General features: G+C 39.4%; 1 protein-coding gene across 1 annotated transcript in view; it reads left to right on the top strand.

Annotated features, from left to right (window-relative positions):
* Positions 1 to 248: 248 nt before the first annotated feature.
* The window catches only part of LOC149029056 (uncharacterized), a 28,225-nt gene continuing 13,606 nt past the window's right edge, over positions 249 to 14,867 (top strand). The window contains exon 1 of the mRNA XM_089140305.1: positions 249 to 991. Coding sequence (XP_088996431.1) covers positions 608 to 991 — 384 coding nt within the window. The 5' untranslated portion in view covers positions 249 to 607. The remainder of the gene's footprint in view (positions 992 to 14,867) is intronic.

Consider the following 14,867-nt stretch of genomic DNA (forward strand, 5'->3'; position numbering starts at 1 on the left):
CTTATATATATATGTATTTTTTTTAATACATAGTGATGTATTAAAGTTGGACTATTAGACTTTTAAATTTAAAATCAGAGTTATCGATTAGTTATTTTAAAATTCTAATAAAAAATAATTATTTTGAATGATTGAAGCCCAAATTCAGATTAAACAAACAATTTTTCTGATGGATCGAAACTCAGTGTAATCAAACAGTTTTTCAAATAAATTTAGATCACAGAGTCACACTAACTAAACAGTTTTTTTATTATGCCCGATTGTAAATAAAATTTGTAGGAGAGAAAACAGAATTCGTGAGAGAAGGATCTTTGATATGTTGTGGGCTGCACGAGAAGAAAGATTAACCAAGATGGAGAGTGTAAGCGAAGGGACAGAAGATGGTGTTGGTTGAATTGTCGCGGGAGTTGAAGACTGAGGAGCAGAGGAAAAGGAAAAAGCCAAGGTTCGGCCTTGGGAAACAGGACAGAAAAGCAATCGTGGTTAAAGCTTGAAATGCACATGTTCATTATCCATGGTACACATGGATTTTAGCGTGTCACAACCTGAGCGGATATAGTCCGTTCTTTACCCCTAATTCCCTGCCATTTACACCCACCGCTTCAGGATGACAGCCAGACTGTTGTTCAGTGGCGTGCTTCTTGATCTGACTAACAAACCTTCCCCATCAGCTTATCCGCTCTCATCGCGTCAGAATTGTCGTGCGAGCCGAGGAGATGTACTCAACCCCTACAGGATAGTCAGCAGCAGAAGTAGGTGCCCTGAAAACTTGGTAACGTTTACTGAAAGCAAGGGTGGAAGGTTTTCGATCATAACAACGGCGGTTCGTTCGTCTACGGTATTGTGTAAGGCCCAAAAAGTCACATCCTCCAAACAGCCCTCTGATGAAGGTTGGGATAGGAATGACATTCGAAGACAAACCCTGCAGCTACTCCTTTGGGTTGCTGAGGTTTTCTATGTCTTGTGGCTCTTTCTCCTTCCTTATGCCCCGGTATATTCCTCTCTCTCTCTCTCACACACATATACACACAAACGCACGTACCCGCATACACTCGGACGGTCTTTTTTTTTTCCAATATAATTTAGTTCATCAGAGCATCCATGTACTCAATTGCTAAATCGTCTACAATATGGTTTGCAATTTTTAATTGCTGCTGAACTCTGGTTCTGAGATGGGTTCTAGAGTATTTTAAGAGAGATGGCGTTGTACTTAAAAGTCCAAATTTTAGGTGAGGAGTGAGAAGGGTGACTCTTAAGATCAGTGAATTAGTTCAATCTATTGAACTGAACCGCTTGGGAAAATTAGTTTATCAGATAGAAGGGACAGGCGTCAGATCGATCATGAGTGGGCACCGTTTGGAAAATTTTAAACCCTTCAAATTGATTTCAGTCATTGTTGGGGTTTAACGAATTTGAGTCATCTTCTTCTGTATTGATTACGAGAAGTTTATTTTGTAGCTATTTCTGTTGATCAATGTCTGAAATATATTTAAGCCATAAATTTTGCTACTTTTTGCTGTAGTTGGGATTCTGTAGGTTATGAAACCACCGGGAATCTTTGGTCTTTGATTGCTTCACTTGTTACATCTGTTTTTATCTGATAAGTTGTCTATGGAGCTTGCTCACTTTTCTCATTTAAACTGCATAAAAATAGAATGTGCAGAAAATGGAAAGTAATATCCTACTTTAATAAATAGGAGGCTAAGGAAATAAAATTAATCTGGGCAGAATAACATCAAGTCTAACCCATTCTGTGATGGACCCCACATAATTTGGTTACCACTAAAGTGGTAAATCATGCATATCTTAACAGTATACATAGAGCAACCCTGTAGGACATGTGAAGAAAGGCCAAACAGACAAAGTATACAAGCTAAAGAAGGCATTGTAGGGTTAAAGCAAGCTCCAAGGGATTGGAACATAAGTATTGATGCCTATTTTCAGCATAATGGCTTCATAAAGAGTGCATATGAGCATACCTTATACACAAAGATAAATGGAGATAAGAGTTATCATGATCGTTTATCTCTACATGGATGACATGATTTTCATAGGAATAATCCAGGTATGTTCAAAAACTTTTAAGTAAGCCATGATTTGAGAATTTGAAATGACGATATTGGCTAAATATACTTCCTTGGAATAGAGGTTACCCAAACAGAAGAATGTATTTTCATCTTGGGCCCTACAGAACATAGAGCTAACTTGCCACACCCAATTGGTTTGTGTATTGAATTACAAATCGAGAGGAGGTGCAGGCATAGTATGAAAAAACCAGAGGCAGAGCTATTAAAAAAGGTTTTGTATTTCCTCTATTTTCCCCTTAATTTTCTCTTTTTGTGTGAAGAATAGTATTTGCCCCCCCCCCCTTCCCAAGAATCTTTAAACTTTCTCCTAAAATTTTGATTCCTTTAATAACAATTTTCATTCTTAAGTTTTATTAGTTGGACATTTAGAATTTTAGTCAATGATTTTGTTAGATATAATAATAACCATTGAATTTTTTTTACTTAATTTGTGGAAATTGACAGTTTCCCCATATTTAGTTTTTGGGTAATTTTCATCTGGACCCCCTGAGGTTTGGTCCAAGTCATTTTTAGTCCAGTTTAAGTTTCCTTTTGCATATGACTCCCTTGTGATTTCAAGAAACGACTAAATAAGGTGAGCTACAACCCAAGCTAGCAAGTGAACACAGAACCAATCACAACAAGTGATTATATGAAATGAGCACTTGCAGTTAAGCATTGTCCCTTCATTTCCAAGATTCAAAGAAAACCCAAAATCAGTTCAGAATTAAGTTAGATGTAAAATAAAATATGGGATCCCAATAAAACTCCACCTTCGATTCAACCACTTCAATTCTCTCATTCCATATAAATTTCCACGCTAATCTCTTCACGACCATACCCACCTCACCGTTCACCTTCATCCTCAACATTTCACCGTTACGTTCAATCCCAATTTGGTGTTTCGATCCAGAGATCTCAGTTGTGGTCATGAAAAGCCTGGCCCAAAGATACGTTCATGGCGGGATTGCCCAACTATGGATTTAAAGCAGACCATTTGTCTTCCTCCTTCGGTTGTGAAGTTGCAGAGCAAATGTTTTTTGTTTTCAAACTCCATTGTTTTTGCTAGGGAATTAGTTTGGTAAAGCTTTTCATTTATTTATTTTGATAGTGTCTATTTTAGTAAATTAAAATTAAAATAATAAAAAGAAGTCTAAAGGACACAAGGGTATTTTTGTCACAAAATTTATTAAATTAATGATTTTTGTTAAGCGTGTGCTTATTTAATCATTTCTTGAAACATAGGGGAGCAATATGCAAAAGAAAACTTAAATTGGACTAAAAGTGACCTGGACCAAACCTCAGGGGGTCCAGATGAAAATTACCCTTAGTTTTTTTTGGATTAAGAACTTCCTATAAACTGAGATGGGAATGAGAATATTAATGCTACCGAATGGGTGCGAACCCAAGACCTCCCCGTGGGAAGTTGGGCCTTTGACCACTTTACTAACCCACTATTGGCACGGTGGGCTTCCCGTGAAAATATTTAGTTGATAGACTTCAAACCTATGTTTTCTCCCACAATTTCTCTCGTACCTTCGTTCTTTCATAATTTTTATAAAAGTTTTAAATGGTAACAAATCTAATCGTACAATTTTAGCCCCATGCTTTATTTTAATATATTTTTAATAATTTACCTATAATTGTCTTTTCTATATTTTAATCCTCCTATTAATTTACCTTTATTTTTTTTGGGCCCCACGGTGGGCCTCACATCCAAATATGATAAAATAATTTAGAGGTGGGACCCATGGGCCCACCCAATCTTTTTGGGGAAAAGGCATTTGTGCTCGCCCAACGGGGAGGTGATCTAGACTCATTATTCAACCCCCCCAATGTTCAATCCTGGCTCTGCCCCTAAAATACACTAAATAACTCTCAAAATGGAAGTTGTGCTATAGATGTTGTATTCATGCCTAACAAAAGAAGAATCCAAATCAAATACTTAAGAAGTTCATGGATTGTTACAAGCCAGTAGAAATTCTAGTAGATGCTAGTGTGAATCTAAGGCATGATTCAGAGGAAGGGCCGGTTATCCAACCGATTACAGGAGTCTTGTAGGAAGCCTAAGGCACCTAACTTTCACAAGACCAGTCATCATGTACATGGTGTAGTTTGTAGATATATGGAGCAACTAAAGCAGAGTCACTTCATGGCAGCAAAGAGGATCCTAAGGTACATAAAAACCACTATTACTCAAGGTCTACTCAACACTTATACAAAGCGTGCAAGACTAGTTGGCTATACAGATGGCGATTATGGGCACGACTTGGACATTAGGAAAAGTACTTTTGGTGTGTGCATCATCCCCAGGAAGGATCAACTACAATATACATTAATAATATGACTGCTATTTTACTTGCAAAGAATCCGGTGTCTCACAGCCTGGGGTGGAGCCAGGATTGAACATTTGGGGGGCGAATAATGAGTCTGGATCACCTCTCCGTCAGGCGAGCGCTAATACCCATGTTTCCCACCTTTGAATTATTTTATCATAATCAGACGTAGGCCCCACAATAAAAATATAGGTAAATTAATAGGTGGATTAAAATATAGATAAAACAATTATAGGTAAATTATTAAAAATATATTAAAATATGGGTAATTTTCATCTGGACCCCCTGAGGTTTGGTCCAAGTCACTTTTAGTCTAGTTTATGTTTTCTTTTGCATATGGCTCCCCTGTGGTTTCAAAAATGATTAAATAAGGACAAACTTTCATAAACCGTTAGTTTAATAATTTTTGTGATGAAAATACCCTTTTTTTTTCTTTTCAATTTATTTGTTTTAGTTTTTTTCTTTTATTTAATCTATCAAAATAAAAAACAATTAAAAAAAAAAATCAAAAATCAACCCAAAAAATGAGATAAGATGAGAAAAACTCAGGTAACAAGAAATGCTCGAACAGCCAAGGATTTTCTCTTCAAATTCAAGGACAATGCCCAGATCCAAAACTCTGGTCCACATAAGCTTCATCACAACACAGTCATACCAAACAAGTAACTTCAAAAATAAACATAATGAGAACTTAGAACAATAAGGAAGGGAAGCCAAAAAAAACCAGACAGAGGTAATCTTAAAAAAAAATCTCAAACGATGAGAGAAAGAAAAATCCAAAAAAGGGGGAAAACATTCATCCCAACCGAAAGAAAACTTCTTCAAAATCAAAAGCTCTGTTAAGGATCATAGAGAATCGTTGAGCAGAAGAATGGTGAAGATGGAAGAGGAGAGAGATCAATCAACAGCAATTTGTTTCCGTTGTGAATCAACAACCTTTACCCTGTTTTCCTCTTCCTAAACTTGTCAATTGGTCCGTCTTCCTCCTCCTAAATTTGATATCCCAGGTTTTGTAGAACTTTGAATCGGTCCGTCTTCCTCTTCTTAAACCTAATCCTTTCCTCTTCTTAAACCTAATCCTTCAATGTCGCAAAACCTTTGCTAAAAATTTAGTCTCAATCAACAGCGATTTGTTTCCATCGTGAATCAACAGCCTTTACCCCGTTTTCCTCTTCCTAAACTTGCCAGTTCGTTTTCCTCTTCCTAAACTTGATATCCCAGGTTTTGCAGGACTTTGAATCGGTCTGTCTTCCTCTTCTTAAACCTAATCCTTCAATGTCACAAAACCTTTGTTAAAAATCTAGTCTTGAAATCTTAATAATGATTTAAGTCTCAAACATTTCTCAGAACAAGTTCTCTTTCATGGTGATCTGCCGCCATTGCTCCCAAATCAAAATGGAACAACGAATTTAGGAGGAGATTCAAACAAAACAAATAAATTGAAAAAAAAAAAAAACTAAATAAAGGAGAAACCATTTCTCAGAACAATTCTCTTTCATGGTGATCTGCCGCCATCTACCTGATCTGGGCATCGTCCTTGAATCTGAAGTGAAAATCCTTGGCTGTTCGAGCATTTCTTGTTACCCAAGTTTTTCTCATCTTATCTCATTTTTTAGGTTGATTTTCGATTTATTTGTTTTTGGAAATAAAAGAAAAAAAACTAAAGCAAATAAATTGAAAAAAAAACAAGGGTATTTTCGTCACAAAAATTATTAAACTAACAGTTTATGTTAAGTTTGTCCTTATTTAATCATTTTTTAAACCACAGGGGAGCCATATGCAAAAGAAAACATAAACTGGACTAAAAGTGACTTGGACCAAACCTCAGGGGGTCTAGATGAAAATTACCCTTAAAATAAAGCATAGGGCTAAATTTGTACGATTGGATTTATTACCATTTAAAACTTTTAAAAAATCATGAAAGAAAGAAGGTATGGGAGAAATTGTTAGAGAAGTTGTAGGAGAAAAGATAGGTTTGAAGTTTATTAACGAAATATGGGGAATAGTCAATTTCCACAAATTAAGTTAGAAAAATTTCAATGTTTATGATTAAAGGAATCGAAATTTTAGGAGAAAGTTTAGGGATTCTTTGGAGGGGCAGGAGAATACTACATTTCACACATAGAAAAAGAAAATTAAGGGAAATACGAAACCTTTTAAAAAAACGAGGCCCCCCTAGGGGCTCCTTAGTAGCTCCGCCTTTGGTTATAGCAAAAGCCATTTCATTGACACAAAGTATCACTTCATTCGACAACATGTGAAGGACAAGAATGATAAGCTCGTTTACTACCAAGTTGGAGACCAAGTACCTGATATTTTTACGATGTCACTCAAATTTCAAGAATTTAAGAGGTCGAGAGAAGAGCATGGCATTCCAAGTTGGGTTTGAGGGGGGCTGCTAAAAAATCGAACCTGATATTTGGGATGTATTTGGATTTTCCAGGATTAATCTAGATTTCTAAAGGTCTGTTAGTCTAGATTTTTTCTAAAGAGTCATTAGAGATAATTAATTTTGTATTGAAACGAGGAGATAAGGTTGAGAGAATATAGGAGATGAATTTGGAAAACTGAACGAACTTTGGAGATAAGATTGTTGAGATATCAAGAAAATTCTATAAAAATAAGGAAAGATCTAAGTGACGGTGGTAGTTCCCTATAAACAGGGGACTTGAGTTGTTGGCTGAAATTTAAGAGGAGGAAGTAAGAAAGAGAGTAAGAATCATTTAAGGGTGTTAAAACACCTATACATAGAAGTTATATTTGTTTAAAGAGATTTTTTTTTTTTTTTTGGGTTTAGAATTCTTTGTCTTAATCTTTGCTCTCAAACTTGTCTCCACTTCATTGTTTTTTTATTCTATCCCATTGTAACAACAAACCTAAAGTCACCTCCAGAGAACTTATTGATAGCTTTGGCTTCAACTCTTTCCATCCATTTCTTTAATTTTGAGCAATCATCATTGGAGGGGTTCATACTCGATTCCCTCTATTCCCTCTAGAAGTGATCCTATCTAGACACTGATGAAAGAAATCAATAGAATTTTCTCCAAAAGACATTGGTCTTCTGGTGGTGGGACAATCACTGATGTCGAAAAAACGAAGGCTAGATAATGTCTCTCCAACTAGCTCTATCCTAGTCACCGATGTTGAAATGATTTTGGGTAAGGTGGTGGTGGGAAAGGAAAGAACAAGAAGGAATACACAGCAGCACTACCTACAGCTGCTGCAGGGGATCCAAATGATGAGGGGACGGGTGGCAGCTTCCAAGTGGACAGCAACCACTAACCTGCTGAAAATCAGAAGAGCAGAAAGAATGTCCAGGTGGCAAAGGAAGATTGGTCGAATGTGCAAGAATTGGTTATTCGCAGAGTTTGTTAGAAGGAAATGTTTATAGAAGGAGGCAGAGAGGGAGAGAGAGGAAGAAGGAAAGAAGACACAAGCAAGAGCTTGGGGAGAGGGAAACCTCTGGGGAAGATTAGCTAGACTACGGCTGTTCTAGTTCATCTGAGTTATCCTTAATTTTATCTTATAGTTTCAACTATTTTCAGTAGTATAACTTGTCTATTTTCATTAGCTGTATCCATTCAAGAATGCTTTAATGAATTCGACTACTATCTGAAGATCATTCTACTGAAACTGTGTTGAGTTCATACCTACTGGTAACAAATCAATGGAGAATTATTGAGGTCTTATCACAATCTTTCACACCCTTTTTTAGTTGTATCCACGCATTGTGTTCCCGGAAAGCTCAATACGTCTTTTGATTAATTTCCCTTCTTGGTTTACCAGTTACTGTGTGTACCTATAACTGCCACTGGAATTGAATTATTCAGAATTTTTCTATCTTTCCCACTCGCTTGAGGCTATTGTTTGGAATCAATGCTGAGTTGGTCCCCCAAAAAAGAAGGAAGCTAGGGCATCCCTGGAGAAAGATATGAATAGTCAATTTCTTGATGAGTTCATGGAGGGAGAGCTGAAAGATGATGAGGCACTTGTCTACATGGCAGCACCAGGAGTGCCCTGGGTTGTATAGATGAGGGGCTCAATGGTCTAGTGTTCTCTGGGAGGCTTAGATTGAGGGTGCATCAGTGCTCCTTCAATAGTGAGTAATAACCAGAAAGTGCAAGTCAGAAAAGGGAAAATACCATTCATGCCTTCAAGTCCCCAAACCCCTGATTTTAAACAAGAAAGATAAGAGACAAGGAAGGAGAAAGGAGGACAGGGGCTCAGAGGGGAAAAGAGAGAGAAGGGAAAGGCTGCAAACCAACTCAATGGAGGAGTTGGAAGAAGGAGACACTGGGAGCACCCATAAACGGAAAATGGGGTACGTGTATTTCTCCCCTGAAGCTTGATGTTGTAGTCAGAAACATGAAAAATGGATCGGAGATCTGCCGGAAAGTGGAAGCATTAAGTTTTGGGATATACTCAACTTCGGTTCTAAGAGGGTTAGTAAGGGTAGTTAGGTCATTTCAATTAATATTAAGATGGGTAAATAATGGTATTCGGTCTTTGCAGTTTCAAACTTAATGGTTTTAACTTTCAGGGATGCGTTTGTAGTTGATTTTCTTTCAGTGGTGGATGCAGTGAACAAAACTCCAAGATACTGATGTAGCCTTAATTAAATGAGGCCAGTTCTTTCAAGATCTTTTAAGAGAACCAACTTGAATGGGACTAAGAATGCGATTTCTTGAAATTTCAGTTATGAGCATTGGGGGATGTTGTGACATGGGCTGTAATGGGATGGTTTTTATGAATATCAGTGGTGATGGTCAGTGTAGAATGGCTTAGTAATGACACATGGGATAGTTAGGTTTGGTTTTAGGGGGGAAAGAGTAAGGTTTCGAAGGGTATCAAGGAATACTTGGCCCATGGGGGACTTGGGATGAATTACTTGAGATGTTGAACTAGGGTATATTAGCGTCAGAATGGGCAGAAACTTGGAGTGAATGTAGATAATGATAGTGTATGATCCTCCAAGTTCGGGGCTGATCTAACTATTAGATGGGTGTAGATGTGACCTTAAATTTTGGGTGTATTGGGATGTCTGAAATTCTAGGAAAAAACAAAGTGATATTGAAGGGGAATTTAGTGTGGGCTGCCAATACGTTGATGGAGGGACTTGTGGATGCTTTGATCAAATGAAGATGAAGTTGTAGAAGGCTGTCTGATGCACAACCCAGGGTTTAGGATTGGATATCTAGGATCCTCATTAATAAGAACTAGCACTGATTAGGGCTTCTGGGCGTTTCGGTTAGGGTTTTAGGGGGTCTAGAAGGCTGCTCAAATGCTGAAACGGGTCTGAAAAGTTAAGAAAGCTCAAATTCAAATTTCAAAATTTGAATTCTAGGTCAAACTAGGGTTTGGTTGGGTTGATGGAGAACTAGGGTTGCTGATGTTATGATTCAGAATTGTTTCCCATTGTTGCTTCGACAACCAGAACTATATAGGAAGGTTAGGGTCCAAGAAAATTTCAGATTCTGCAAGTCTGGAATTTTCTGCATCTTCTCAAGGTTGAAGATGAAGTTCAAAAAATTTTAAGTGAAAGACAGCAGGTTTGCAGGAAATTCGATTAGGGCTTGACTTTATAGCTTCCTACAATTCTAAGGGAAGAAAAAGGAGTGTCAAAGGGGCTGGGATTCTAGGTTTCCTAGATGGGTAGGAAGGGGTTGCGCAGGAAGAAGAAGAAGAAGAGCCGGGGGGGGGGGCGGCCTTCGGTGGTTAGGATTTGGGATGGGGAGTGGCTGCAATTGTAGGGGATGGGATGGGGTGCTTAACTTACTTGAATGGTGGTGAGTTTGCTGGAAAATCTGCAGAGGGACTTGAAGATGAAGAAGAAATCTCAGAATTGTAGAAGATGAATTTTGTAACCCAGCCGCAGGGTCATAAGGGGACACCCACGACTTCCCAAGTCAAATTCTCAACTCAATCAATTCATTAAACATCTAATCTGCCAAATAATATGAAGGACTAGGCTATGTATAGCCTTTTACAATTGAATTGGGCTAAAAAAAGGATTCCCTTACCAATCTGGGATCTCTGCTAGTAGATTCAAGGGTAATAGTACAATCTTCTGACCTTTGTGCCTGAATTTACACTTGTTTTCCCTCCCCATGATGATTACAACTAGTGTCTCCCTAAGGTATGTCATTCAATCCCATGGGTACTACATCGCACCATATCTCCTCCGAGTAAGAATAGACTCTGATGGGAGCTAAACACCTATGAGTGACTTCTAATTCCTCACTATGTAAAAGGGTGACTCTATGGGGTTGGGGATGCCTCTTAATCTTAAAAATAGCTCTCTTTACAAATTCTTCAAACACCACATTAAAGCTTTGAGCTTTGAAGGGGTAACTCCTTCTCTAGTCTTCTTTTTGCTCTACTGAAAAGACTTTTAAGATGGCATTGATGGAGGGGCTACCATAGAAGCCTTCTGGGGTGCTGTCTCCTTCAGGTTCTTATAGGTCTGATACCATTGATGCAACCTATTATATCAAACCACATTTAAGATTTCAGGACCGGTATCAACCGTCTAGACCAGGGTCAACCAGGTTCGACTTAGTTGCCGAATTGGCACTTCTCGAAGACAAGCTATGGGGCCAGTCGCTTGATGACAAATTCCTTTAAGAGACTTCTCAACTACCTGTTGGTGGGATAGTCACTTGTCAACCTTCACTTCTTGGCATGACCATCGTCTGATACGAAGCAACCCTTATTCATCTGTACGAATGTTAGAGCATTAAATTCAGCATTTAATGCACCATACCTACACATTTAACGTACCTACACATTTAACGATCAACACTTATCAAAATATAAGTCCGCGGGCCAAAATCCCTTTATGGATCACTTCCAGCTGGTTTGTCGGAAGTTCAGAATAGACATGTCACTTCTGGTGCCAGCTTCCACAGAAATCCAGAGTAGGCTGTGTTTAGTACACCAAAAGCAACCTTTTGTATCGATTCCTTCAAGAAAGATCATTGGGAATCATATCTGGCCATCCAACGGCTAGCATCAATCACCTTCTGATTGTTCCTTGTTCTATAAGAACGGTCACTCAAACTTCTATCTGGTAAAGACAAGCTAAGCCGAGTGAACATGTTATTAACTTTTGCACCTACCCAAGAGAACTTCATCTCTTTGGGCATTTACTCCTCTCTTGAGGAATTGTGTTTTCCTGAATTTGACTTTGTCATCGGAGGCAGTTTCTCGTCCGCAGAGGCATCCCGCTTTTGTGAACAGGTCTTTGGTTTGACTCGCTTTTTGGCTGAACCGGAGCAGGTGGATTTTGGAGCAAGACTTGGCACTATTTGTGGGAACTTTTTTTTGGCATTCTATCGTGTGCTTTATACCACTGGGTAACGATGGCAGGAGAAAATTTAGACAATAATGGTTCAAAGTCCCAAGGACGTGGTTGCAGTGGTGGACAGAAGAAACCAAATGCTCGAAAGGATGGTCAGTCCGAAGATGCTCCTCCTTTACAATGTGTGGTCCCAGAGCAAGGAGCAACTTTGAACGTAAATCTTTCCCTGTAGGTAACAATTCCTGCATATGACTTCGTTTAGGCTCAAGCCTTAGAACGAAAGATAATGGAGATGATGAGCTCCTTCCAGACTATAGTGACCCAATGGAGTTAGCTTATCCCCCTTAAGGGTCCTATCGTAGCTCTTGCGAAGATAGTGAAACCCTCCCCTGTCAATTAAAAAAACGGGGCCTAGGGAATGGGAGTGGCTTTGTTCCCCACTGATTCTGCTAGAGTTCAAAAGGAAGAAGAGCGAAGGACAAAAGGAGACTGTTGCTCCGTATTTGATAAAATGGGAGCGCCACGTGTTAGGCACTCGTTCCTAGGAACTGTAACGAGAGGTCACCAACCTAAAAAAAGAAAAGAAAGTCTAGAGGGAGAACAATGCAGAGTCGAGTGCTTCGATGAACGTTTAAAAAACATCTTGTTGGAAGGGACGAGAACCTCTACCAGTAGATTAAAGCCATAAACGAGTGATTGTGCCAGCTAGATCAGAAGGTCCCTAACGAGATGTAGCAGGTGCTTACGCAGGATTCATCATCCCTGAAATCATGATGGCTCCTTTATCTTTGGGTTTTCGAACCCCTTCTTTCATATTGTATAATGGAACAATAGATCCCATGGCGCACATTAGTCATTTTAACTCTATTATGACTATGTGGTGGGGGAAATGCCATCAAGTGTGGATGCTTCTCGGCCTCTCTGACAAGCCTAGCAACCACCTAGTTCTTCGGTTCAAAAGTGGGATAAAAAAGGAAAAGATATAAGATAATCTCTTGGTGTTGAGGCAAGGGTGCTCTGAGTCTATCTAAGACTTAATAACATGCTTTAATGATATATCTATCTTGATAAAGGATCTGGATGACAAAGTATCCTTCACCGCCTTCAGGATAGTAGTGACCTGTGACAATTTGGTGGCCTCCATTGTACAGAAAATGCCCAAGACTCTAGCAGAGCTCCTTAACTTAAGCTATGAGATGGCCACCGTAGAAGAAGTCTTAAAAGCCAACAGAAGTGGCTACAAAAATTAGGGAAAATCTCACAGGCAGAGCGACAGAGGAAAGCTCTAACAAAAGGCCTCTTAAAAACAAACAGAGGAATAAGTAGGAGTGGAGAGGCCACAGAATAGATGATGAAGGCCTTCACCCCCTTAAATAGGTCCCGATCAGCTTAATGCAGATCCAAGACTTTGGCTTACTTAAAAAGCTTGAAAAGTTACAAGCCAAGCCAGAAAACCGGTTTGACATGTCAAAATAGTGCCTTTACCACAAAGACAAAGGACATCATACCAATAATTGCCTCATGCTCTCGAAAAGTTAATTGCTGGAGGCCATTTGAACTAGTTTGTCAAGTCTAGGCAACTCGGAGATAGATCCCCTTGGAGGCAAAGTGGGACCCCGCTAAAGGAAAGAGACGATGCTCGAGGAAAAGCCTCGATGACTTCGAAGGACGAGGATCTCCCTAAAGATAACACCATCTTCGGGACCACTCCTGAGTCACTACACAAGATTCGTAGGCTTTGTCGAGCCCTCGAAGAGTTCCCTATTCACGCATTGTGAGCCCATAACCTTTTCGAAAAGGAGCTTGTAGACGTGCACAACCTCATAATGACGCCATAGTCATTAAAGCCAAGTTGGAAAATCACATGATATATCAAGTGCTAGTGGACACAGGGCTCGTCAGCTGATATCCTCTCGTTGGAGGCATTCTGTCACTTTAAAATTGATGAAGAGTCCCTGACGCCAAATGGAACTCTCATTTATGGGTTTGTTAGAAGCTCCACCACCTTAGAAGGTAACATTCAACTTGATTTAACAATTGTCACTTATCCCCGGCCAGTGACTTTACCAACCACGTTTATGGTTGTTTAAAACATTTTGGCGCATAACATTATTTTAGGGAGACTAACTCTGAGTGCACTAGGGGCCATAGTTTCACCCCGACACATGATGATGAAGTTCCCTACCGCTAAGGGGGTAGGGATGTGCAAAACTGATCAAAGGCATTCTCAACTTCGTAAGAAGCAGCCTTCCACACCCAGTTGTGGGTTGACACTGATTGTAGAAGTTCAAGATGATCGAGACGAGGATCAAATGTAGAGAGGAGAACCTGTTGAGGAACTGTAATGAGTTCCTTTGAGTTAAGATAACCCTTCTCGAGGAACCATGATCGATTATGAACAAAATGAAGAGTTCAAGCACAAACTTGTGGCGTTCCTCAGACAGAACTTTGATGTCTTTGCTTGGTCAGCAGAGGACATGTTGAGAATTGACTGAAAAGTGGCCGAACACAGCTTATGGATTAACAAGGGTGCTAGACCAGTTATCCAAAAGAGAAGGAAATTTTTATTGAAAAACATCAAGCTATCCAAGCAAAGGTTGAGAAATTTGAGAAATCTGGTTTCATCCAGCCTATAGAGTGTCTGACATGGCTAGCCAATGTGATAATGAGGAAAAGGCCAACAGGAAGTGGATAATGTATACGGACTACATGGACTTAACAAGGCATGCCCCAAAGACTTTTATTTGCTCCCAAGGATTGATTTGGTGATTGATGCCATAGCCGGACACGAAGTACTAAGCTTCGTAAATGATTATTCAGGATACAACTAAATCTTAATGAAACCAGAAGAGAGGTGCAGACACAACTTTCAAAACCAACGGAGAAAGTTATTATTATACAGTCATACCTTTTGGTTTAAAGAATATTGGGGCTAAGGTTGCAATAGGTCCAAACTGGCCGGGCTTTTGCAATCCCAAGCCCAGCCCTATATATTCTAATCTAAGCCCATTATCGCCCTAACCCTAATTTAGGGCCAATGATTATTGTCTTTGACCTTAAGCCCTCCAAGGCCAAGCTAAGCCCATTCCCGCCCTGATTGGCCCTGTCCCTGGCCCTGATTGACCTTGTCCCTAGCCCTATCCTTGGCCTTAGCCCTGATTGGCC

The sequence above is a fragment of the Hakea prostrata genome, chromosome 1 (assembly GCF_041222555.1).
Source record: "Hakea prostrata isolate BN-2017 chromosome 1, UWA_Hpros_2, whole genome shotgun sequence".
Lineage (NCBI taxonomy): Eukaryota > Viridiplantae > Streptophyta > Magnoliopsida > Proteales > Proteaceae > Hakea > Hakea prostrata.